At 40.1% G+C, this 26,532-nt stretch overlaps 1 protein-coding gene across 6 annotated transcripts in view; it reads left to right on the top strand.

The window, feature by feature from the left end:
* LOC124264135 (dipeptidyl peptidase 4-like) overlaps positions 1–26,532 on the top strand; it is a 541,860-nt gene that overhangs the window by 240,672 nt on the left and 274,656 nt on the right. Inside the window, exon 1 of one of the 6 annotated variants that reach the window (XM_046698862.1) lies at positions 12,001–12,638. The exons of 4 other annotated variants lie outside the window; for them this stretch is intronic. In XM_046698862.1, coding sequence (XP_046554818.1) covers positions 12,567–12,638 — 72 coding nt within the window. In that variant the 5' untranslated portion in view covers positions 12,001–12,566. Of the gene's footprint in view, positions 1–12,000; positions 13,320–26,532 lie in introns of those variants that run through there. One more of the 6 variants, XM_046698861.1, reaches the window with a different exon arrangement.

Below are 26,532 nucleotides of genomic sequence, written 5' to 3'. Positions count from 1 at the left end.
CTGAGTATATACTATCGCAGTAAATCGATAACTGGTATATTTACAGAAAGCAAATATGATATATGTGTCGCTAACTGTGACAGCGGAGGCTACATTGCAATGATGCCTTAAAGAAACTTGGTTATAATAACTGTGACCTCTTTCTCTGGACATATTGTAATGAAACCTTTGTAACCTGAATACAATCTGTTTCATAGTATAATGTCATCTTTGCCCGTCTATCGTGTAAACATAGGATTGTTGATAACCTGTTCAACTAAATACTATATTCACGCAGAAGAATGATGACAAGTTTTTAAAGGGATATACAGCGTCTTTTGTACTGTGAATGGCGACGTTTCAACGTTTCACTTCAACTTCTAGAATGCCCATCAAAGAAGTAAATTCACGCATTTTGAACACATTTTATGATCATCTGACCCACTTTGTCTTTCCCTGGTGACACCAGTTCGACACGTCATGATATACATTTAATGTATAGCATATTCCTGTTTTAAATGTTTAGTATGTATGTAAAGTCCGGGGAAACATAAAATAGTGCCCTGATTTTGAAGACTATTCGGCCATTCAACAAACAAAGGTATATGTTCCAAGTTGAGTTGTCCCTCGTCTCTCTTTATGTAGGCAGAACGTAATGAGGCTACCAAATCAACCACATGTGTGGACAGTACATCTGTATGATACTACACTCAAACAATCACCATTAGTGTGATGTAGGTCCTCCTTTTCCAGCGGTAATCCAATCTCGGTCCAGACTTGAACGGTTTTGTTGTCAACAAAACGAATGTAGATAGCTAGATCGTCTCAAAGCTGTACCGTACATCACTGCGTTACCAATGTCACTGTTAAACCAAAATTCTTCGTGCTGGCAATATTCACGATATGGTCACTGAGTCAGTGTGGTATTTGACTATTTGTGTAAGTCTAGCAAACGTAATGATGATTAATTTAAGATATTTAAGAAAAAGACTCGTGTTACAGACTGTGTTAATGGTGAAAGCAGAGCTGGAAGCTCCTGCATGATGTATGCCAGAAGCCGTCTGAAGACCCTGAATATTTAAATAACCGTGTTAAGTCTACAGGGAAACATTTCCAACACGTTTCGGCCTTGACGATAAGCCTATAACTGACCGGAAGGAGAAAGATCACCTAATAAAAGACACCAATGTCCATCTGGGCAGCAAGTGGCTATGGTAACGGTGTCCATTGTCGGGTCCGGTAGCTCAAGGGACATATCGGTGGTAGATATGGTTCAACCGACTGCATCACTAAACATCAGCTTTCACGTCAGTACGTTAAAGGGATGGATCTATGCCACAGTTGCAATGATAACTAGGTCATGTTCGTGACCTAGATCAGGGTTTAGTGTTTAGAATAAGTGCCGTTGCTCTGTAGGTCAACCGTGTACTACCGTTTAATGTAACTCATCTGGATTAGGTATCTGTGAGGATTAATGGAGAGGGATGTTAACAGTATGAGGATGTCAATATCGGCCATGCGTGTATTAACGTTAATAAACTGCGAGCAGAATGTTTGGTGTACTATGCAGCATCTCTCAGCTCTTGCTGATATATATCATCTCACATTTCTTTGGTGGTTTTAAGAAACACGCATTCCCCATTAGATATCATGCACGTTGCTGTAAACCCAAAAACAAAAATATACTGATGGTAACAAATAAGGGAACGCATGAAAGTATAGCTGTTCCTGTATTCATTTCCAGGTTTCTTTGCAAGCTTTGTATTGCACTGTGGGTGAAAATCTGGGAATAATTAAGGAAAATGTCTACTTTCATGTGTTCCCTTATTTGTTTCCATCAGTATATTAATGAAAATATATGTTTCAAAATCCTAGCATTCAAGCTACAGTTCTTTTAACTCGTTCGCTATAAACATTTAAAAACACCCTGTTATCCGAATGCATTGTCCTTTATAATGTGTTTAAACAATAATAAGAAGCAAGTCGGCGTTCTGCTGATGTCGATTTTACACGACTGTTTATGTGATCTCATTCATGTGTATGGTATCAGATTGTAGATATGGTTGCCGGCTTTTAATAGCGATTTCTTATAATCACATGAAGCTCCTCTTATAAATGTTCATATGTCCGGAAGGAACATTGTCATTGCAAGGGAGACTATATCCCCCTTTCCCCCCTTAGTTCCATCATAATAGTCAGTTCTTGAAGTTGGATTATTCCAGTTCCTTTGGACTATGCCGGCATGGTTTGGAAATGTTCCTTTTACATCTTATTCACTTTGCATTATAACATGGTCAAACGCCTCAGGGTAATGTGTCGCAACAACGCATTCAGTCAATCATATTTTACATGCAATTGTACAGTCGACTCTGCTTTTAGCAGAGGTTTTATATGCATCTGGAGAGGGTTTTGTCGTTTTTGATTATTTAAATGGTAAAATTATAAAGATGGTATCAGTTTTTACTTGATAACTGCCTTTGGGTAATCGTTAAAAGCTCGTATGCATTGAAACATATATTCATATAATTGCATGTCTAATTCCACGCACGATTGTTTTTGTGCTCGCTGCTGTAAAGTAATGTTTTGAATATTTTTAACGTTTTATAGAATTTAATAAAGGTGAGCTTCTTTAGCAATGACAGTGTTCTTTTGCTCATGCATATTTCATTCATTTCTTGTTAAACGCTGCGCTCAACAATATGACAGTCGGTCTGTAAACAGTTCGTAGAATTCAATGGCACAGGTACCGCTGAATCAGACTTTCCCGAATCCATGAACTCAGACTTCGCCCCACCACATGGAGCAATCAGTTGTCGAACCGAGTTTTAAGTAATATGGTACAACGAGGACCCATACTCACGGTATCAGCCACTGGTTTGTGTGATCTATGCGCTGTGATAGAGCAGGGTGATTGCACAAGGTAACCTACTTAAAGGTCACGTATGTAACCAGAATACCAAAACCCGAGCTCCACTTCTTTCAGAGTTCCAAGCCCTATTACCTGAGTATATGCTATTGCAGTAAATCGATAACTGGTATATTTACAGAAAGCAAATATGATATATGTGTCGCTAACTGTGACAGCGGAGGCTACATTGCAATGATGCCTTAAAGAAACTTGGTTATAATAACTGTGACCTCTTTCTCTGGACATATTGTAATGAAACCTTTGTAACCTGAATATAATCTGTTTCATAGTATAATGTCATCTTTGCCGATCTATCGTGTAAACATAGGATTGTTGATAACCTGTTCAACTAAATACTAAATACCAATTAATTTTTATGGATACCCAACTTCTTTTATTCTGTGAAAGGCGGCGTTTCGACGTTTCGACGTTTCACCCATCAAAGAAGTAAATTCACGTATTTAGAACACATTTTATGATCATATGACCCACTTTGTCTTTCCCTGGTGACACCAGTCCGACACGTCATGATATACGTTCCCGATATTTCTCCACATGTGGTTGTAAAACTGGGATCTAGGTGGCTCAGTGGTCACAACATGCTTGCTGCATGCTAAGTTGCCTCCCTTTAATGCCGGGACTACACGGTCTTCTGTCATTCAAGTGTCAGTATCACACGAAGGTCATAATAAGTAAAAAATAATGGACGAATGCCTATCACTATTCTCAGATTTCATAAAGGGCAAATATCTTTGCAAATATGCTAAAGGTACCACTGAAGATCAGTAATGACACCATGTGTTCGCCAAAAAGGTTAGACTGCCCTTCCCTTCCGGTAACATCAACATCGATGACAAGAGGCATTTGGGGCTTTCTACCCACAAGTTGATAATGACACGCTGTGATATAACCAAACTACTTGTTGTGGTAGTGTGGAATCCAGCCCACTCATTCCCCTCTTGAGAGATGGAGAAAATCGAAACATGGCAGGCAGACGTTTCATGGGTATAGGTGTCAGCATGTCCATTTTGTCTTCGCTTGGAGACAACTTGAGACTCATTGTCCAGTAACTGTTTCCTGCCCTTTATATACGGATCTTCGTGGCAATGCCCAATTCGCTTGGTGTAATACTCTTAAAGCACGCCGCAATCCTCAGCGGATGAACGCGCCAGGTAAATAATCCCAGGCAGGCATCAGCTCGATTCAAATCAATTAGAAAATCACTTGTTGTTCAACAGACAATTTCCACATTCATCTAAATGGTCTATCTCAGGTCCCTCGGGAATTGCTGTCTAGAAGTGTAGGTTCTTCGAACACTTCTAACTTAGGAGGCGGATGTGAGGAGAAGAGTTGCCTCTGATGATGGTGCAACTTAGGTTTGCGACGTTTAATAACGGGGACTCGGCGTGACAACACAAAGTACGTGACTGCTGTGAAGGGCGGGGGGTGACGGGAGCCCGATAGTGACGGGGAGAGAGTGGAAGGTTGGTCGTTGGCGGATCGATAAGCTGCTGTCACTCCATCACAGAAACAGAGACAAGCGGTGCTCGAGGGAGGGGGAAGCTGATAGGATATGTGATTAACACATCAATCCTTGACTGCTTTCTTTTCAGGATTTACTGGTTCTTCTTCACTTTTTTCAGTAGCTGAGGTGCAATAGATCTTAAAATCCATACCAGTGCATGTTCCTGGTGTGAGCGTTTTGTTTATTTTTTCTTCTTATAATGAGGAAAAAAGAGTACTTTCTATATTCTAATGAGATGAAATGTCTATATCCTATCTGATTTTTTGGGATTAATCGAGTTTTTTATTGATCTGATACGATTTTATGAGCACTATGACAGCCATATACATATGCAAATAATATGATTGACCATTAGTAGACACTTCTTCTTTCCATATATTTGCATCCATATGCATACGATGTTTATGAAATCATGTATACATCCCACGCGTTCCTTTCCGTATGTTAATGCTTTAATTGGTTTTGAGGGTACCTTAGTTTTTTGTGATATATTACGTGCACGAATCGGTGCATGCGTCATCGATACATCCCGATCTCGTGTTCAGAGACAGTCTTTGGTGTTGTTTCGAGCTGATACTTTTATATGTATCTTTATTGCTGACCCAAGTTGACCTTCCTTCGCCATTCAAAGTCGGGTCATTTTGTTTAAAATCTCTACATCCAGGGATATATTTTCAACCATAATCGTCAATCATCAGCCCTACCGACAGCCTCAACCGGTTTGTCATACTGAGTAGATCCTTTTGATTCATTTCTCGGATAATTGTTTTATTAGATTTTTCTTCTTGAAAATGAATAATGAAGTGTGTCTGAACGCTGCACAGCGAACTATATATAATAGAAGTTGAAATATAAAAAAATGTATACTCTGCAAAATACACACACGCAAAAGTGGAAAAATTGGAAATACCTGACAGAGGTTTGCTGATATTCATACAAAATTTAAACCAAATAAATGAATTTCTCATGCCTGCATGCATCGGGAGTGAGTTAGGCGGGTAGAAAATACTACGGCGAGAAATACTGAGTAGTGGGGAGCGTGGCAGCCAAACCCACCGACATGAATTGCACGTGCGTCATGAAATGTTGGGTTATGTTTTTTTTTTTAGCTGTCTGTCATCACAACTGTACAGCGAGTGAAAAGTGAAAACAATATTCCAGCTCTATGGCCGCTGTCTGTAAATAATCGAGCCTGGACCAGACAAACCAGTGCTCAATAGCATGAGCATCGATCTACGCAACTGGGATATGATAGCATGTGTCAAACAAGTCAGCGAGCCTGACCCGAACCCGTTAGTCACCTCTTACGATAAGCATGGGTTGCTAAAGATCAATTCTAACCGGGATCTTCACGGGTTCTCCGTAGAGACTTAAGACGTACGGAACAGAAAACGGCCTTTTCAGGAACCGGAACCGCAACATCCGCGATCAAGTCAGTTGATAAAGCACAGCAAGAAGGTTGGGCGAACATTTTCCATGCCACAATTCGTAATCTTACTGGTTCAATGACAGACAATTCTGGATTCTCATGGGGTCCATGCAAAATATTGAGAACAGATGACCTTCACTTTGACGTTTGATTGTTTCATAAATGCCAAGATGAACCTCGGTCAGTGACAATGACTTGTGCCAAATTTGAACAATTTATTATGATCTGTTGATTATTCATATGATGCATAATGTCTATACATCTGAAAACCACTTTTGCCTTTCTTTTTTTACAGTATGTTTTTCAAATATTCTTAACATAAAAACAAAGCCACAAAAACGTGCCCCATTACTAACCCACGTCACAAACACACCCAGACACGGTGTATTGTCATATCTTTGTAATTAAAACCAAACTCTCAGACTCCTGTACTCAAAGACAATTAAGCTTCCATGTACGAGAGGTAGACGCACTCTCTGTAAGCTCTGGAGCGGATTTCCGATCAGTAGGTACAACTCGTAGTGTACACATGCGTCTTTAATTGCATGAACAACACATTTGGGAAAACATCAGAACCACGCAGGAGGACGCTCAGTCATTAGGGCAGTTAATAATTAATTACAGGAATTGATTTGATGTCGGTTTGTCTGTTAATAAGGTTACTTTGTCCGGGTTACAAAAAGATGACATGGAAATATGACGACTGCTTAACGGTTTCTCTGGAAACATAATACGTTGAAAGTCACAGAGCTGCATGCTCTGTATGATGTTAGGGATATATAAGTGTTGTATTAATGAATGTGGGTCTGAGCCGTTATTCACAGAACACGTGATCTGGACTAATCATGGACATCCTGTTAGGCGCACTTTTCCCAGTAATTATGTTAATGCCAATATATCGCGGATGAAAAGAGAATCTTGCTGCGATCACTCATGCCAAGTTTAGAATGAGTCGATGTGTACGTTGCAATGGTTATAATGAGAAACGTACATCAATCAAATCAACAATGGTTTATGGTTTACGAATTGATTCCCGGGTGCAAATATATAAAACCACAAGTAAATACTCTGTGAATCACAACTGATAACATACATGTTCTTGTAATGAATGGGGGAGGAGGGGGGGAGGGAATGTGAGTGAAGTTAGTTATACGCCGTATTTAGCAATATTCCAGCAAGATCATGGCGGGGGACACCAGAAATGAGCTTTACACTTGTACCCATTGTGGGGAATCGTACTCGGGTCTTTGGCCTAACATGCGAACGCTTTAACGACTAGGCTACCCCACCGCCCCCTTGCAATGAGAAAATATAACAGCGTTCACCAAGTTGTTTGAGTCCTCGTATCCCTAACCCTACCCGTGACAGTAATCCGTATTTACGTTTACGTATATTCGACGTTCAGATCAAGCGAATCATTTTGTATGGATCAGAAATCTGGAGGTACGAACGAAGATATATCGTGGAACACTTTCATTCAAGCTTCTGTAACTTCATTCTTTCATCCGGGAATCACGTCTCTAACGTTGTGGCACTCGGCGACTGTGGACGCTAGGCATTGTACGTCGACTACCACACAAGGTGTATTAAATACTGGTGCAAGATACTACGGCTACCGTCAAACAGACACCTGAAACAGCGTTATACCATGATGTTTAATCTGGATTCAAGCAACAGAAGAACATGGGCCAGTCATATAAGAGAACTTCTTTTGAAGTACGGTTTTGGATTCGTTTGGATGTCACAAGTTGTCGGCGATATTCCAAACTTCATAACTACATGTAAACAAAGGAGTAAAGATTGCTATCAACATCAAGAAGAATGACATATTACAAAGACTTTACATTCGTTCTGAGTACAGAGGTTTATCTATCAACTGTCAAGAACAAAGAATTAAGAAGATTATTGTTTTTATTACGTTCATCCGAATTACAGCTAAGAATCAACACGGGAAGATGGGAAGGGTTGCTGCCTGAGGAAAGGATCTTATCTGTCAAGTGTGTGAATTACAGGAAATTGAAGATGAATATCATTTCCTCCTTATAAGTCCCTTATACAAAAGCATAAGATTAAAATATCTCCCGCATTATTATTGCACAAATGTCTCTGTTCAGAAATATATAAATTTGTTGGGTGTCTTGTCATCATTTATGCTTCTCAATTGTGCTATGTTAATCAAGGAAGCTCTTCTACAGAGAAAATTACAGCTCGATATGTAAATTCATATAAAGTGTATCAAAATGTCACAACAAAATTTGTTTGAAATGTATTATACGTGGGCCAGTGGCCTTTCTATTGAATAAATGGTTGAATTTACGCTTACACGTGTCTGTGGTTGTTTCCACACGTGTCGCCAGCCGATGATGCTGACCTGCATCACGTTTTCCACGGGGGTTGCGTTATAATGTGACGTCACAACCGGAAGTATTCCATCTGCAGGCCCTTTCGTATCCGCAAAGACTGGGTCTGGGATCGAAAAAGAAACGGATGCGGGACACGTGTTCAAAATGTATGGATGCCGATAGATACAGATCCCAGGGTGTAGTTTCTACAAAAGTGTTTTTGCGGATACGGATAATGATAATGTATACGGACAAGTGTAAATTGTAATTTACCGTACATTTATGTAAACATAGATTTATTATGACACCTGTTTATCCAAAATTTAGTGATGATAATTATACGATACGAAATATTATAGTGATTTGCCAAGACGTGTATAGAAAGTGGTTGAACTCAATTAACCGAAACTCAGGTATCGGACGTTGGTCGTGCCCTCTAATCAACAATACAAGGCTGACTTCAGCTGCATGTAGGTGACCCCCCAGTAAGACTGCATAAGGAGACAACATCGTTGCTGCAGCGACTCCCCATCCCCCCTCGCCCTCCCTAACTGCGTCTAATCCCCGGTCCGTCAACCGCATCTGGCGGCCTGGGGATCAGACACAGTACAGCGAAGGTGTAATTTGACAGGCAGCCGCATGTCCCCGTACGAAGTGTGTACCTAGCATTACTGAAGCCACAGGCCGTAATTATCTAGCGAAACGTCATCCAACAAATGGTAGCAACCATTAATTCCACAGCTAATTGCAAACCGCTTCTACAAGTTACCTTTACACTGCCAGCAAGAGCATTACTGAGGCAACCGATTCCTCGAAAGTGTAATAATTGGGAATCAATTCCTAAAGCAGGCATTCTATTGAGTGTTCTTGTACAACATTCATACTGTTGATTTCTTACGGGTATGAGTGCGTGACACAGCTGGTTGTCACCAGACACTGATTATATTGAACGGCATGACAGGGTGGTTAATGCTTCTCACACGACGATGCTGCAAAGTTCCGTCACCTGTCTGGAATGTTAATTTTGACACATTGCTTTTCTAACCATGGCGTTGTTGCAGCTTCAAGAAGGATCGCGTTACAGTTTATTGACAGTTCTCCTTCTAGGCTGGTTCTAACGGTATTGGCGATGTCACGGTTGCGGAAGATAAAAATAGACTGCACACATACCTTGCAGGGGCAGTCATGACTATAGATGGAAGGAAATAACTGGTTCATGAACTGTGTATGATACACCTCATTGGCGGATGGTGGGGGGTTTGGGTTTCAGGGGGTTCGAACCCACATTAAAGTTGACGTTTTGCATTGACGGAGCCAAGGGGAGTGGGACTTCGGGGTTGGGGTACGACCCCCTTTGAAAATCCTGGATCCTCCTATGCACTTTAATGTAATATACACCTTGATAAGTCATGCTGAGAGGCACACTGAATACATCTGTGAATTAGAGTGTTATTCCTTTTAACAAGGTCATGCTTTCCACACACGTTGTGCGTGTTTTATGGGCCTGTTTCCAACCAAAACGATTAAATCGAGCTTGAACAGTATCGACTGTTTCATATTTGTTTAATATGTTGATATTTAATACAACCTTGCCTATAACTGAAAACGAGATATTTTGACATCAGATATATTCTGATACCAACAGTTAATGTTTTCCTAGATATTCCGGGTGTGCCTGAAGACGTTTTATTGGAAAGATGCTTATTAACTAGAGTTCATGGACGTTCTGTAGAACCTGTCCAAGCAATTATTGATGTTATGTTTGTAATTTAGGATGTGGAAACAGAAAGTTTCTGAATTGAAAACAGCCACTATCGGCGACATATGCAATGCAAAATATTAAAGTAATGAAATGCAATGTGATGGGTAGTTCTCTCAATAATGAGTACAGAACACGACTTTCATGCTCCATCTGCAATCACCTCAATCTGCTAAGCCCAAGAGACAAATTCAAAACTTTCCTAATGTCATTATTAGTTCAAACTCGACCCCATCTACGTGATCAATCTACACTGTATATTAGTATTCCATGACATGCGAAACAAACATTACTGGCACCTCGAGGAAATAGCCCGCAGCGACTGCTCAAACAAGTAACGTTTAGAACGGGATGGCATCATGATATATTCACATTATTAGTCACTACCGATAGCTGTAGCTTACCTGGTTCTGAAAGCATACCTGGGCCTAGATTTTCGAAGCTCTCTTAGCGCTAAGATAGTCGTAAGTTAATGTTAATGAATGGCACTTACGACTGTCTTAGCGCTAAGAGAGCTTTGGAAATCTAGGCCCTGGACTACATTCATGGTGAAAGTGACGCTGTTTGCTTGGAATGTAGCTAAATTAAAATAAGACTCTTCTATGTTCTATCGTCCATACAATCCCATACAATGATCAAACTGACTGACACTTACATGCAGGGGACGCACTTGAAATGTAACTATAGGGCATCTGGAACGTACCCGAGAAGTAGAAAGAGAAAAATAACGTAAATTATGTTTCATTTCGAGAAAATGGGGATGGCGCCACCAAGGTGAAATTTCAGACATTTTATCGTGTCATGACTTTTCTATCGATGTGCAAATGTTTTAATAAGGGCGTATACTATATTCTAAAAGCATATACTTGAGAGAGAGTGTGGTATTGTATACCTTACACGACACCTTTAATTGTTGCCAGGTAAGCAGGTGTGTGTGAGAGTTCTATTTTTGTACTGCTTAATGCATAATTCATGGTTCTTGTAACTATTCAAAATGTATTGGCACTGCGGGACATCCCGTGCTGCATGCGACTGGTATCGCATATACGTCATGAAGGGTCCCATGGGTTACAAGGCAGGGGACAGCCTTCACACAATGATCTTGATTACTGGTAGATTCATTCATTCTGGAATAGAATTCCCCGAGTCACTGAAAAGTATTCCAAAAGTCATTAACAGTTCAAACAAATACCCATTGATCCGTCTCCTCCCAGTGACCATTTACTTAATACTGACTCCATAGGTAGTTCATTTGCCATTGTCAAGACTACTATCGGGGGAAACATTAAATTTTAAAGATGTGAAAGCTTTGAATATTTGAGTGAAGAATATATAGATTGGGCGGAAATGAGATGCGGAGCTTCGTGTGTGATTGTATAAACAAATGGCGTATCGCAGCGTCCTTGTCCGAGTACCTGGATTCCAATGACAGATCACTGTAAGACTGTTAATGAGATCTTGGCTCTGACCTCTGTATGAGACAGTGGACAATGACTGCAGTTGACCACATGCTTTGCCTCATTAACTGTCGGACATGTGGATTATTCATAACTAACAGCACTACATTCGCTTCCACCTGAGATTCTTGTTTGACCATCTCAGTGAAGCGCAAGCAGGACACCCAAACAGCGTGAGTGTTAATAAGAGCATTGTTTCTCTGTGGAATTACCGACAAATCTGCATATCTGCTAGAAAGAAGTGACTCATCTCTTGGCAAAATCCCGTTTGAAATACACGAGAGAGAAGATGATATATATCCCCGAAGAGCTGGAATGTCACAGAAGGAATCACTGACAAGACAGCATTTCCGTGTTGTTGAGTAAATCATCATTAAGATTGCTATAAACATATCTCGGTTGAACTAGTTATTTCCAGGAATCCGATGTTTCAATGTTGTCAGTGTGCACGAGAAATATGTCAACGTTATATTTTCAGGAAATTATGTCAGGTAACAGGCACATGCTGAAATCATACTGAACACACACAACTGATTCCCCAACAGGCATACCACCTGTGCGTTAAGGATCGATCAGCAACAATTACACTATAATGGTATACATCAAAATGGATATCTAGAACAGGCCCGCAGATGTGAACAGCTCTATGTGGAGCAATGATACCCGAGTCAGAGAGGATTAACTGTTGAGGACGCTTCTAACAGCCTGAGTGCCAGTATCTTGAAGGATTAGGTCGAGCAGATAATCAGCTACTGTCCCTGTCTGTATTCACGTTCATAGCGCGAGCTCGCTACGCGAGCAACAAGCCTGTCCCGCGAAGCTTGGATTGGATCGAAGGACACCACACACTGTAGGGTACTGGTATACAAGCATGCTGGATTTTTTCCCTCACTATACACGTGGAAGGACCTATAATAATCTAGACCTTTGGCACTGAAGACGTCAAGAGTGTTTAGGATCACGAGGAATTGATGCTGGAGAATAGTGGATGTATTCAGAGGTGGCAATTCCGATATATGTGATCATCGCTGGATCATCAGGGAACGGTCAAATGCGAGTTGGCAATAGACCACCTTTTCATTTACTGGAGTCGTGACTCTTGAGCCAGTTCTTGTACCTTGGATCTAGCATTGGATGAGTTTCATGTTGGCACAATACTAGAGTGAAATGAATTCGGCGAACGTCAGTGTTCGAGATTCAGGGGGTCGAAAGAAGTCAAAAGCGGCTTTAGATTTGGAGGTTTGTTGACAAACTCGAATTTTCAAAACAATTCTTCATTTTGAAACTTTTTGAAACTGGTAGTTTTGGGATAGACTCTGCACATTGTTATAGACCTCTAGTAGTTGTTTGCTTTCCATTTTACCAGTAGCACCTCGTTTTTTGTGAGGTTTAGAACACTTTTTGTGAGGTTTAGAACACTTCATGGCATGACATTATTGCAATTTTTTTTCACGAACTTCATTGTATTTCATTGAATTCAGTAGCACAAGCTGATATAAAACCGTTTCGGCTCAGAACTACTCCGAACCCTGCCACGACCAGATGTTAAAAACCCCAAAGGTTCGGTAAATAATGTATGTGTTACATTTAACATCTATTGAGAAGGAACGACCTTAATTGCCGATCATACATATGCATTAATTGGACAATTTGATTGTGAAAATCGTAACGCACGAGGACTCCTGCTTATGTAATACGGGCATAGTACTAGATGCCGAGGCACCACATGTAGGATTGGATACGTTAACGGATACAGCGACGGGATTATTGCTAGGTCTACACACACGTGGATTTCTCCCCGTTATAGAGTATAATAACAGGATAAAGTGAAGATATTGTGACACCACCATGAATTCAGCAACCGTCAGTGTGAAACACACCGAAGGGAACAAGAAAAAACATGCTGCGGTGGATTTAGAGGTACTGTACATTTTGTCTCTTACTTCTGTTGTCATTTAACACAGTTATGATTCCTGTGTTATTTTGTGGATGTTGGTGAACATGCTTATGTATTTTGTTTGAAGTGCTCTTACTGACCAGTGGAGCATATTTCATCTCTTTTCACCATACGATTTTATATTCTCAAATAATTTGATTTGGATTTATGCATACAATTTTATTTTATGATGAATTGGCACTGATTTTATTCTACTTGTAAATGCCCTTGTTGGGAATTTTAAGTTATAACATTTGGTAATATATGTACAAGCTCATACTAAATATATTTTGTGTGTTTCTATAACACTTCTATATGTGCAATCATGTATAACACGTGTTATATGAATAATCACTTGTAATTTGTAATTTGTACTGACATTTACAACACATCCACACACACAGTAAATTATAAAGCTCCTCTAAACACAGATATTTACAATATATATACCTCTATAAATAATAGTATTATATATACATTTAATACTGCTATATGCACAGTCATTTAAAACACCTATATATGTTTCTTTCTACCATTGCAGTTATTTTAATGCTTCTACCTTTAATGTACAAGCCATTATGTATATTATTTCTGTACATGGTCATTAATAATACCTCTATGTATAAGTCATTTATGATATTGATTTATATTGCTGTATCACACCTTTATTGATATCTTGCAACAGTGTCAGATACAACTGGGTATATTTGCTACATGTTGTTTCTGTAGGTCAGCTGTGGGTAGGATATATCTGTGACAATGTGAGTCATTTACAATAAGTAATGACACCAGGTGTTTATGAAAGGTTAAGAATGTCCTACCTTACCGGTAACCCCGCCACTCACAAAAATTATACATATAAGTAAATGCCGTAGAGCATACCTACAGATCAGGTTGAAATTCTGGAGGCATTTTCCAAACACGTATTACGAAAATCTGCATCCTTATTCGCAATGTTTCATTGTGGAATATCGAAATACACATTAGCGTGAGAAGGTGGAGATATTGATCGACTTAAAGAGGAATCTTGAGTTGATGTTGGTGATCATAACACCAGTGACACTCTGGTGTCAGCCCTAGGAAGTTCAACCACAACAGTTACCTCCCTTTACACACCATGACGTCAACAATCGAGCTATCATGTGTTCATTTCTTCCGGAACCAATGTTGAATCATCAGTTGTTCAAAACCCAGCTGGTATGGCTGTGATATGGCAAATCAGGAATGAACTACATTCTTCGTCAGTGTTTATTGTGTGGTAATGACTGTGAACATAAATGTATTGTATGTATACTCGATGATGAAGTGAAGGCATACGACTGGCTCTAATACATTTTGCAATGTCAGGTTAACTGCGTCTAAAGTGAGCGTTCGAAATTAACGTCGGTCACTAGGCCCGAAGCAGACTGAAAACCTCTCGGACCCACAGCTTCTGTTTTCTGCAGGTCCTTATGTCCGACAGCTTTTTCATCCCCAATAACTAAGAGAATTATTTCCATGTTAAAATATTGGGCCTACACTGTCTGATAAGTACCGCAACTTAGTATGGTCCTGGGTCCTTAGGGCCTGCAACTATTCAGGGTTAAACGCTGTCTAAAGTGGTGACGAACCTATACTGACAGTCATGTTTCTATCCTACTGATTCCCACAGGTTCGCTGAATCATTGCCAGGATAGTTTCAGTGATGGCTGAATGAATGCTCGTAGCCATGAATGGACATAGCTGTGAAATGTACTTGATGAATGGATACAAGGAAGGATTGTTAACGCCCGCCTGACTTACCATTATATGTTTAAATAATGCAGGCTGAACCGATACCAGTAGCTGTATCTCTTGAAAGTCAGAGTTTATGGATGAAAACAGCCCGACTGAATGAACACGTGCAGTCCTGGGTGCAAAACGATCTTAGCGATGGGATAATCGCAGCACCCATACCTAAACATAGACTTACAAGAGTCGTAATGCTAAGATAGTTTTTGAGAACGGGACCATTTTGTAGCGTCGTAATGCTAAGATTGATTTGGGTCAAAAGGTCCTGGATTAAAGGTCAGCTATGCCCCTGACTGAATTATCGTAATCCTATCTGAACTGTATTCAGCAAACACAAACACATTCGTTAGGCTGGCTAAACCCATGTGAATTGCCGTATTCCTAATGGTGTCGTTGGAGCTGCAAGAGTCAGTCTATTTGAGAAAAACAAATGGCCGATATCGTATTTATTACCATGGTCAGTGCAAAGGCAAATGGTTAATTTAACAAACGTTAAAGGCCTACGTGTTAGTTGGAGTTGATGAATTGATTAAAATATATTGCAAGAGATGTCCTAAATGCTAACACGAGCCAGTCTATTTGACAATACTTGCACTGTCAGGCAGATGTGTTAGGGTGTTGGTGGACGACATGATGTCACAGTGCACATCTTAGGGTGTGTATACATTCAACCATGACGTCATGACATTATGACGTCATACTGATTGACATAAAAGGGAGTATGGACAGGCACCTGGCAGTATTGAAAGAAGGCTGACCTCTATGTGACTGTAAACCCGATAGTATGGATGCTCAACTAATAAATATTACGGGACCGGATCCGCGGCTAAATGGAGTTCGATCCCCGGCTTAGCTAATCCCACCTCACCACTTCTTAACAATTGCAGCTGACAAAATTTGATGAACCACACTGGTAATCAATAACTGTTAATACCTCTCGGGTTCATACGGTGTATCGTGTTACATTACACGTTCCCCTTATTTATGTCCATCAGTATACACCCTGAGTATTGCCAGAAATTCCACTACGGCGACATTTCAACTCCATGGTCCACCAAGGCTCGTTTGACCAAACTCCACCATGTGTAACTGGAAGTGTATACTGTATTTCTGCAAAGTTGACGCTTTCGCAGAGTTAGGTACGCCCTGGCTTGTTAGCAAATTACGCTATTATAATTATGTTTAATTAAGCAAGGTTATTCATTCAGATCTATAATACTACACGGTAATTGCCTAATTATTTAGAGTACGTCACAAATAATTATCGTTCTTTCAGGAAAAAAGCTAATTAACGTTTCCCATGCTTTTCCTGTGCGTGTTTACACACAAACAATGGCCGTATAATTACAAATATATGTTGGTCACATGTATATAGCAACTGCTGTGGTCGCCAGGATATAGTTATTGATTTGTAGGCGTATTTACGTACACGTTGTCCCGTTATTTTGCCAGTATTCGCACTAACCTGAATTCAGTAGGTATAGCAAACATGTTGATCTATGTTGATCGCCTGTTCAGGTATCAGTTTCTGTTACAAAGGAAACAACGTCTATGTCGGTAACTGATAGGTGTGAATTGCAATCTAGGTGAGGGGGAGGTGAAATTGGGTTTTTACGTCGTGCTTGAGAATATTTCGCTCATATGACAACGTGCATGCGTGTGTTTGTGTATGTGCGGCTGCTTGTACTAGCCCAGACTTAAACTGGTTTTATAATGCTAGCCCACTGAGATACCATGCCGCAGTGAAGCATGAATACCCCACTCAGACACATTATACTGACTCCGAGCCGACCAGTCCTTGTTGTACCCATTAATGCCGAGCGCCAGGCAGGGACCAACAAGTACCATATTTTAACGTCTTTTGGTATGACGCGGTCGGGGATCGAACCCGCGACCTTCCGCTCTCCGGGCGGACGCTCTAACCACTCGGAGAGCGGAAGGTCGCGGGTTCTGGTTTTGTTTGTTCCATTCGATCTGGCATGGAAATACTTATACGGGTGTGTCATTATTTCTCTTTTTGCAATGCTCCTATATGGACGGTGGGTTAGCCTAGTGGTGAATGCGTCGCTCGTGACGACTCGGGTTCGATTCCCCACTTGGATGCGAACGTGCGAAGACCATTTCTTGTGTCCCCCGCCGTGATATTGCTGAAATATTACTAAAAGCGGCGTAAAACTAAACTCACTCACTCCTACGACAACTGTACCATCGGTGATGTATCAGTTGTTTAAAATAAAGCTAAATCCATGTTTTCACAAACTGATTCAACGATACTCACTACAATAGCGTATCAGTTGCTATAAGGATAACCTGTTGCCTCCCGCCACTTACCCCTATAGATACCAACCCCTTTGGCCCTACTGGGTACCCTGGATAGTTGTTGGTATCCATTACTGTGCTGTTTTAAATTATTCATTATCATTATCATGTCGTAAACTAATATCAATAACCTTTCAAAAACCGTGTTATGCCGTGTTCAAGGTCTTATAGCATGACCAATATCTCGTAGCGTTCGAAAGAAATAATACATGGAAGCAGAAGATCCACTCATGAAACTAGCACACCTCGTAACCTTTTGTGAAGATATGCAGCTTCTACAAAATATCCTTCTGACATTCCGAATCCTGTTTGAGCTCTGGGCCTATTCAGTATTTTGATGTAACCCGTTTTGCTTTGATCCGAGTTGTCATCAGCAGTCTGCGTCATCTTTGAGATGATGTTGGGGCAATGGTCTCTCGCTCAGTCTGGGAATCTCATCACCGAGTCGTGTTACAGGTTCGTGGGGAGTGTTTAAGCGCCACGTGTACCCCGAAGCATCGACTTGTGGCCCTCCTGATCACCAGTAATGCTGTTCACGAGAATCCTAGGCTCTGATTACAATAACAAAATTGCATGTATCTATTACCGTTATACACCTTCTCTCACGGTAAACATCAGGAAGGGCATTCATTCACAATATATTTGCATCCACAATCATTGATTCTGTTGTATTTCAATGAAAACAGCAAATGTATCAGGAATTAATTTTTGGCTCATCATCTGTCAAAGTCAAACCATATCTCCTTCATCTATGTGTGCCTGTGTCTTTATGACACGAGGTGGGGTAGCCTAGTGGATAAAGCGTTCGCTCGTCACGCCAAAGACGCGGGTTCGATTCCCCACATGGGTACAATGAGAGAGAGAGAGAGAGAGAGAGAGAGAGAGAGAGAGAGAGAGAGAGAGAGAGAGAGAGAGAGAGAGAGAGAGAGAGAGAGAGAGAGAGAGAGAGAGAGAGAGAGAGAGAGAGAGAGAGACATATATATATATATATCCTTATATCCAGTTGTGTACCTGTTATCCTTATGTCAGTGTCAGTATAAATCATCAAACACTGTTAAGCTTGCAGCTGGAAGCCAGCGGTGCCTGATTTGCAGCCTGTCACAACGACCTGCCATGCTACCTACTGCGGCAACGTCGCCTGCGACAACAGCCGCCATCGTTACTTGCTGTTCTATACGACAGCTGGAACGAGCCATGGTCTACAAAATCTAATTTACAGTACATTTGAAAACGTGTGCATTTAAGGACAATCGAATTCTATTGTACATGTTTGCTTCATTCTTCCTATATTGATTGCTGCAAATGAAAGGTTTCTGATAATGAACGTGTAAACTGTCCAATGAGTGGCAGGGCCCCTTTATGTTAAATGCTATAGGTTACAGTCCACTGTAACAAGTACACTAAAGACAAAACAGTCCGCATGATTTATTCATTTGAACAGTTGTAACCAAACAAGGTTGAACACAGACTCCGGCTTGGTCGATTGTGGTATTATGAGTATGTTTACAGTGTTGATTTTTGTGAGGCGTATCAATAAAATACATTAGCGTTACATTGAACACACATTAAAGGGCTGCGGTTTAGCACGTCCTTCACCTGTTTAATACAGTAGTACATACCTATGTACGGTTAGGGTACCATGGACGATTGTTGTTTCTTGTTCAGGTTATGGTGAAGTCAACGTCAAATGAACCTGTTGGTTTGGCTGGTTATGATGAGGTCAGCTCCAATGGTACCTGTTGGTCGGATTGGTTTTTAAGACGTTAGCCTCAAGATAATGCCAAATGGACATGTTGGTTTGGCTGGTTATGGTGACGTCAGCTTCACGGGTACCTGTTGGTCGGATTGGTTTTTAAGATGTTAGCCTCAAGGGTACGTCAAATGTACCTGTTGGTTTGGCTGGTTATGGTGACGTCAGCTCTAAGGGTACCTGTTGGTCGGATTGGTGTTTAAGACGTTAGCCTCAAGGGTACGTCAAATGTACCTGTTGGTTTGGCTGGTTTTTGGATTGGTTATGACCAAGTCAGCTTTATAGTATATGTTTGTTTGACTGGTTTTAATAACGTAAGCCTCAAAGCTACCCGATTGATTGATTGGTTTTGATGACGTCAGCGAAAAGAGTAACTGTTAGATTGTTCTTTATAGGAAGGTCAATATTTAAAGGGTACCTCTCAATCTGGCTGATTATAGTCAAAATGCTCAGGGCTGGTTTATTAACTCATTCTGGGGTTCCCGTCGTAGATGAAGTATAGTGAAATAACTTGACAATTGAGTCATTTTGGCTACTTTTAAGTTTCTTTTCGAGTAATTTGATAGCTGTTTGATAAGCTGAGTATCCTAAAACTGAACTTATGTATTCACAGTGGCGTGATTTATGCATGCCATTTGGCTTTGTGTTCCAGAACAGACATATTCTTCATGTCCTAGGTAATGCACATAAATATACAAATCCGTGTTTGACATTTCCTGCACTTCCGTGGCTGTGTCATGTGTGAAAGCCTTCTGACGCAGGGGTGATTAGATGCAGTGGAACGTACTCCATTCCTTTTGCAATGCTCAGAGGCACGTGTTTCGGGTAGTCTTAACGTAGATTCCCGCACAGTATGCACAGTCATGACAAGGTCTTGCGACGTATTGATGACCAAGCTGTCATGTAATCCTTTTTCGGTGGTATTAAATCTGTAGTCTGGGTGAACAACGTTGTTTGCCAACCCTGACCGTTGGACATGAAGCATGTGCCGAGGGCTACTCAAATAGATTCCTCCACATCAGTACTCGCTGATTGAAACAGTATGGACAATCACCGCAGTTACGGTAAACTGATTTGATGCGCTGTGCCCCGACAAATGTAATGACAGAATTAACTTCCTTGAAAGCGAAGTCTGGGGTCAGGGGAGATCCACAACAGAGATCCTTTGTGGAAGCACGTCAGGACGTGTTTTCAGATGCTGGTCTTAATGCTGTTGGAGCAGACACCAAATCCTAGGAGTTACTGTCGTCAAATACCATACAATACTGGATTCAACTGAATATTTAACTTGACGGTTTGACTCTGGTGTAACGCATTTGGTTAAAGCTTACCCTTTCTTCTTCTGTGAGCTGTGAATTAAGTTTTGACAGGAAGATTACCTCGATATACCTCATAAACATTATCTCCGCGGATCATCAAGCAAATGTCTTTGAAATAGACGATACACGGAGATGAGCATGTATTAACTGATGAGGGTTCTAAGGGGATCATATCCATCGACTTAGACAACAGTTTAATTTAAATTTCGATTTGGAATTTAAGTGAATAAAGGTTCCAAAGTACCCAAGTTATTACTGAACTACCCCAAGTATATTTATGGCAGCGCAAGTTCAATCAATGGTTAAATGTGGTAATGATGATATGTTACTCAAACAAAGATAAAGAACAATCTATAGATTCACTGTCATGCTATAATGAACGAACTGTTGTTGTTACCGTCTTTTGAGTAGGATTTATAACCATGGATACTCGACAGTGATATATGTCTTAATCATGTAGTTTCATCTGCCCATTGTAAGGAGTCAGTAGAACTGTGCCGAGACATCATTACTGTGATTGAGCTGCTCTTGTATGTGAAGGATGATCAGCAATATTATTTAGAAATGCTATTTATGAAAAAGCGTTCTTACTAGCCATTTGATGTATCAGTTCAGAGAAAGGGCGTTATCCTTGTTGCAAGTTCTGTTGCATCCGACAGTAAATAATGAATACCATTTTGTATAAACAACATATGTCTAGAGCTTGCAATAAGATAGAGCCGAGACAGAGAATAAATAGCATGAAGTCTATGCATTCAATAAAAATACATTTTCGTCAGGGATTGAAAAATATGAAAACAGTTTCAGGGCCCTTACTACCTTCACAGCAAAAGCTGCATTTATGAAAGCTTGATTTGAGAGCCTCACTTGGAAAGACTTGACATAAAGGCATCATGATGATTAACGCTTGTTGGAAGGATTTGATCCTAGTTTCATAGAAGTCGTATTGGCGGGCCAAAACGTTGACCACGGTAAATCTGACTTCATCACTCTCAGCCCAGCGACTCCATAACATTTCCAGTAGCTCAGACGTATTTGGTGATGAATCTACTGTTGGGAGTGTTGTTTAGACTTATGATTGAATTGAAAGTGATATTGTGGTAAGAACTTTACCTTCTTAAAACAGAGTTAGAGTATCACGAGCTAATGATATGCATTGCGAGTTCATGCCAGAAGCTTTGAGAAATGAACGATATGATAGTTTCTGTATTCTTTCCTGCTTATTATCCTTACAATCACCATAACGTTGATTCTCTGGATAGTTTCTGGTCATGATGACGTGAAGGTCACTTTCAGGGCTCTCCCTGCCACGTTTAAAATCTACTGCACACTTCTTTACGGTAATGCCTGGAGGACCATCATTTTCTTGTTCTGTATCCATACCTTTATGGATACCTTTTGGTGCTGAGCAATGTTTTCTGCAAGTACTTTCATTGTACATTTCGCAAGCTTGTCTTGTTTGAAAGGTCACAGATCCCTGTTTAATTAACTGAATTGTCAGAGCAATGCCCATTTTCCAAAGGCCACAAACTCTCAATTTGCTGAATTGACTAAATGGTTTGTCGATATTATTTCTGTGACACCACATAATGTCCACGTAAAGAGGTTTCATTTTACGCTATTCCTTTGTGATGCTCAGAACTCACCCATCAAACCTTGTAAAACACTGATTTTATCAACAAACCAAAATTCATTTGTACATTTGTACATTCTACATGCTCTCTAAAATTTAACGACACAACTATGAAATTTCCAAGCACAATGAACCATACTATATATTTCCACAAAATAATCATTGTAGAGAAATGAAAATACTTCTCGGCTATATTAGGAATGAAGACCTACAAATCACATTACAGCTCGGACGAATATTGATGTTTTCATTGCCATTGATTATCTCAAAGGTGTAATCATGAAGCGATTACTAAAGGGAATTTGGCACTGGCGCTGATAGCACAAGACCGTTTCCGTCGGGTGATCTCTATGTATTACATAACGCTATACAGCCTTTTTCATCATTAGTTCTGGGATGCGAGTCGTTTCAGGAAGCTTGTAGCAAAGATAACGTCCATTCATTTTCGTGACTGATTCCTCCACCTTTGCCCCTTAAGCCCTGTCTTGGAGTAATTGTGCAATTTGACAGCCATAGATCGATCTTTGAGCCGTAAGAGGTCTCCAATACATTGCCCTCGAGACCACAAATAGGAAATCAAGCCGAATTTCCTACAAGAGGAAACTCCGTCAGATTAACTATGTCCTTATTAAACGTAATTGTGGCTTGATGACCACCGGATCTGTAGCTAGGAGATGAGTAGATGTTTTCATTCATAGTTATTCACGGGCAGTGGATGGGATGGGACGGAGTTGACATCGGGGTCGGGGTGGCTGGCGGTTCTCAGAACCAAGATGAAGCCTGAGTTCATCACATTGTCTCGTTTCTGTGAAGAATCTGTTCTAGCTTGTAGAGTGGAGGGATGTATTTTGTAATGGTTTCACGAACAAAATGTCACCATTCTCACCTCTGCATTGTATTTCTATTAGTATTTCCCCACACATATAAAACTCTAGTGTACTATACTCAAAATGACCTTAACTCCATTACGACTCTTGTTACGGATACCATGCATCCTTCCATCCGTTTCTCACTTGCTCTCAATGTTAAAGTTTCGTGGGTGTGTATTTGGATTAAGCTCACCTATAGCAAAGTCTTTGTGTTATCGATTTTTTTATCCTGCCTTTATGTATTACTGTAATAATAATTAATGCCTGGCAGCAAGGGAGTCTCTGAAACATCCAGAGATTTACATTCACGTAGTATGACCGCCAGCGCTTGCATATTAGCCCGTTATGAGCCATTGTGTGATAAGCAGTATCTGTGTGTGTAATCAATATCCAGCTGGTACCCTCTTAACTATATATTTACTGTCGATAATGATCTCATCTGAAAAGACAATATTGATGATGCTGATTTCTTTGGTGTGTCATACCAGCGGTTACATTCCAATTACTTAGTGATTGGGGATCAATATTTAAACATGTCCGCAAGGGCGATCACACTGGAAGTGTACTAGTGTACCACAACGATGTATCGTGTAAAAAACACATGACCTATTTGATCGCTAATGTTGATTTCTTACTCTTACAGCTTACATTACTTTTCACTCTTACATCTTACATGCTAGTTCACTGTCGAATTATCTGAATTTTGATGTAGCAATATTTCAGAATATACAGGTGAGCTACAGCGTATTGTGGTTATGTATTTAATGTTTAATTCGTAGCTCCCCAGTTTGTTTGGACTCATGAGCGTATGTGGCATTGTCCCCTTGATTCCCTATTCCCTAGCGTTATTCCATATACATGTACATGTACTGGCGAGTCGTGATGATTACCATGTTGTTTGGGCGACATGCACAGGTATAAAATACGTTCGGGAATGAATGCTGGATTAATGACATGGGTCCGGCTGCGATTTGTTAATTATCAAATTCCAATTGTCCGACGATTACATTATTATTATAGTAAGGTACGTAGGAATGTAATATTTCCTCAAAAATATATTCTGTTGATATAGACGCCACCATTCTACAGATAAGCATATATTACCAAAGATGTAAATCTTTGAAATCAATTGTGAATAACCTGAAGAACTGAAAATACTTTATCAATTGTTTCAATCTGTTATATTAATATACTTTTAGTGCTAATGTTCCTCAGCATAATTTTAATGTCTAAAACCATAGCTTAAAATCTTAAATATATTATCATGTATTCTTTACTTCAGATATTGGGCGTTGTATAGTACTATTTGACATATGTATGGGTGTTTTTGTGGCCTTATGTATATGTGTCATTTGTTGCATTGTATGTGTTTTCAATGTTAATATGCCACCGTGTACAGCAAATTTCCCTCGGGATAATAAAGCATTATCTTATCTTATCTTAACAAATAGACAACTTCTTGTGACCTGACGTAATGTTAGCTCATCGTACTTGTTATCACCACGAAGAAAGCCAGAATGTAACTGTACCCAGTCTTTCTGAAGAAATCACAATTATGTGCAAATAATTAAATTTTTATTGTGTTCATTAAAATTCTGGCAATCTGATTGGTTAACTGGGAACATTTCTTTTGATTTCATTTCCCAATGAATCTAAAAAAATAAGCCACGCCCACCGAACCGGACTACTTTCGGACCTGAGGAATGTCGGGGAATACCTTTACACAGCGAGGGAATTCCCTTGCACTCGGGTACCTTAATTTACTTTGGATAAACATTGAAGTGATACATTGTGGTTAACATAAACAAACAACTCAAACGCGGATTCATACAGTTTGCACATTGGTATTTAGTTTCATACCTCAATGCAACGAAAGAAATACACAGTCAATCCTTAAATGTCATCTGACAACCATTCCTGTTGTGGTGAGGCAGCAGTTCTGGCGTTGTTGGAAACTGATGAAGTGGTTTTACACTATATATATTTCAGTTCCTCTCTGTTTCCAAGCCATTCTCCAGAATCTTTGTCATAAATGTATGAATTTCTTTCATTCATAGAATGGTCACTTTATTGGTTTTTGTTCATGCCTTGTGGAGACGTTTTCGTCTGATAACCGAGATTGGTTGTGACTCTGAAGGTATATAATTACCGCTGATACTGGGTGAAGATCAGGTTCACTTGGTTGTACATGTATTGGTCACAGAAAGTTGGGTAGTGGTCAAACCAAACATGTAGAATCTCAGCTTGAATACCGTCATTCATTGACGGGGTGTAACTTGGGATAGCCTAGTGGTTAAAGCAAAGGCTTGTTTCACCTATAAACCGGGTTCAATTCCCCACTTAGGTACAATATTGGAGGCAAGTAAAACGTCCCTTGCAACGAGTGGGTGGAATGTTTCTGAAAGCATGTAAATCTACACGCATTTCGTGTCCAGGTTGTGTGAGATGGTGTTCAATTAGGAAAAATTGTTTTCGTTTATTTAATAGGTGCATTACAGACTAAGGGCCTGCCCCTCCATCTGTAACGTGATGTTCTTATAAAACCGTCGTACAACTTAATTACTTCTCCGCATGTCTATCTCTTTTCAATTATCTAAATAAATAACGACGAGCATATGTTTCGTAGGCAGACTAGGTGCAAATCATTGTGCATTTTCCGTGGATTTGTCAGCGTTTGCGTGAACACAGTGTTCATTTAAAAATGAAACATTCAGCTGAATACGGCTGACCGAGCAATATGATTAATCGCTTGAATTAAGTAATAGGTTTGTTCCATGCATATGATTGCACCCATTGCATGCATGAATTCGTCAAAAACGCAGCTGCACTGAATCCACCAGCTGGTGCCGCCCAGGGAACTGTATCGATGACGAATTCATGAAGCAGTTTATGTATAATGTTCACTATGACGATATCAAAGGATAATGAGACCTAACTTGGAAAATAATATTAAAATCAATTTGAAGTAGGGGAGCATGTGCTCAACTATCCTAATTTGCAATATTTCAACACATTCCAGGAAATGTCAACGAAGACGAGTCAACACTACGTTATTAATAACCTATCGTTTCAAGAAGTGAACTTTGGGAGGTGGGACGATCCATTTTATCGCGAGACGATATATAAAAAAACTGGATATTAACTATCGATGATGAATCCCCAGCCATCTATGGATGTGCGAGGCGACCAAATAGATGGCGTGTTCTGACTCCGTCACATGGTTGATGGAGAGTCGTCCTATCCCGACAGTGTGACTGGCTGCTCATGACATTAGTCACTGGATTGTCTGGCCCAGATAGTATAATGTTGATTAATACAGAATGTTATCATAGTTATGATAATAATTGCTGTTTTATTTTGAGGTACAATCGACCGTACTCATTTTACCAAGATTTCAAAGAGCGCTTTACGACTCTTGCTCAGAAGTTGTTCTATCCAGTTTACAACATTCAAGACCTCACAAAGCTTCCAAAACGTTTTATCCAAGGCGTGAGACCACATTTCAAAATTTGATGACAAAGATATTTTCAGTTGCAA

The sequence above is a fragment of the Haliotis rubra genome, unplaced genomic scaffold (assembly GCF_003918875.1).
Source record: "Haliotis rubra isolate DU_JTF1 unplaced genomic scaffold, ASM391887v1 Scf91, whole genome shotgun sequence".
NCBI classification, from domain to species: domain Eukaryota; kingdom Metazoa; phylum Mollusca; class Gastropoda; order Lepetellida; family Haliotidae; genus Haliotis; species Haliotis rubra.
This window is presented reverse-complemented; position numbering and strand designations above follow the sequence as displayed.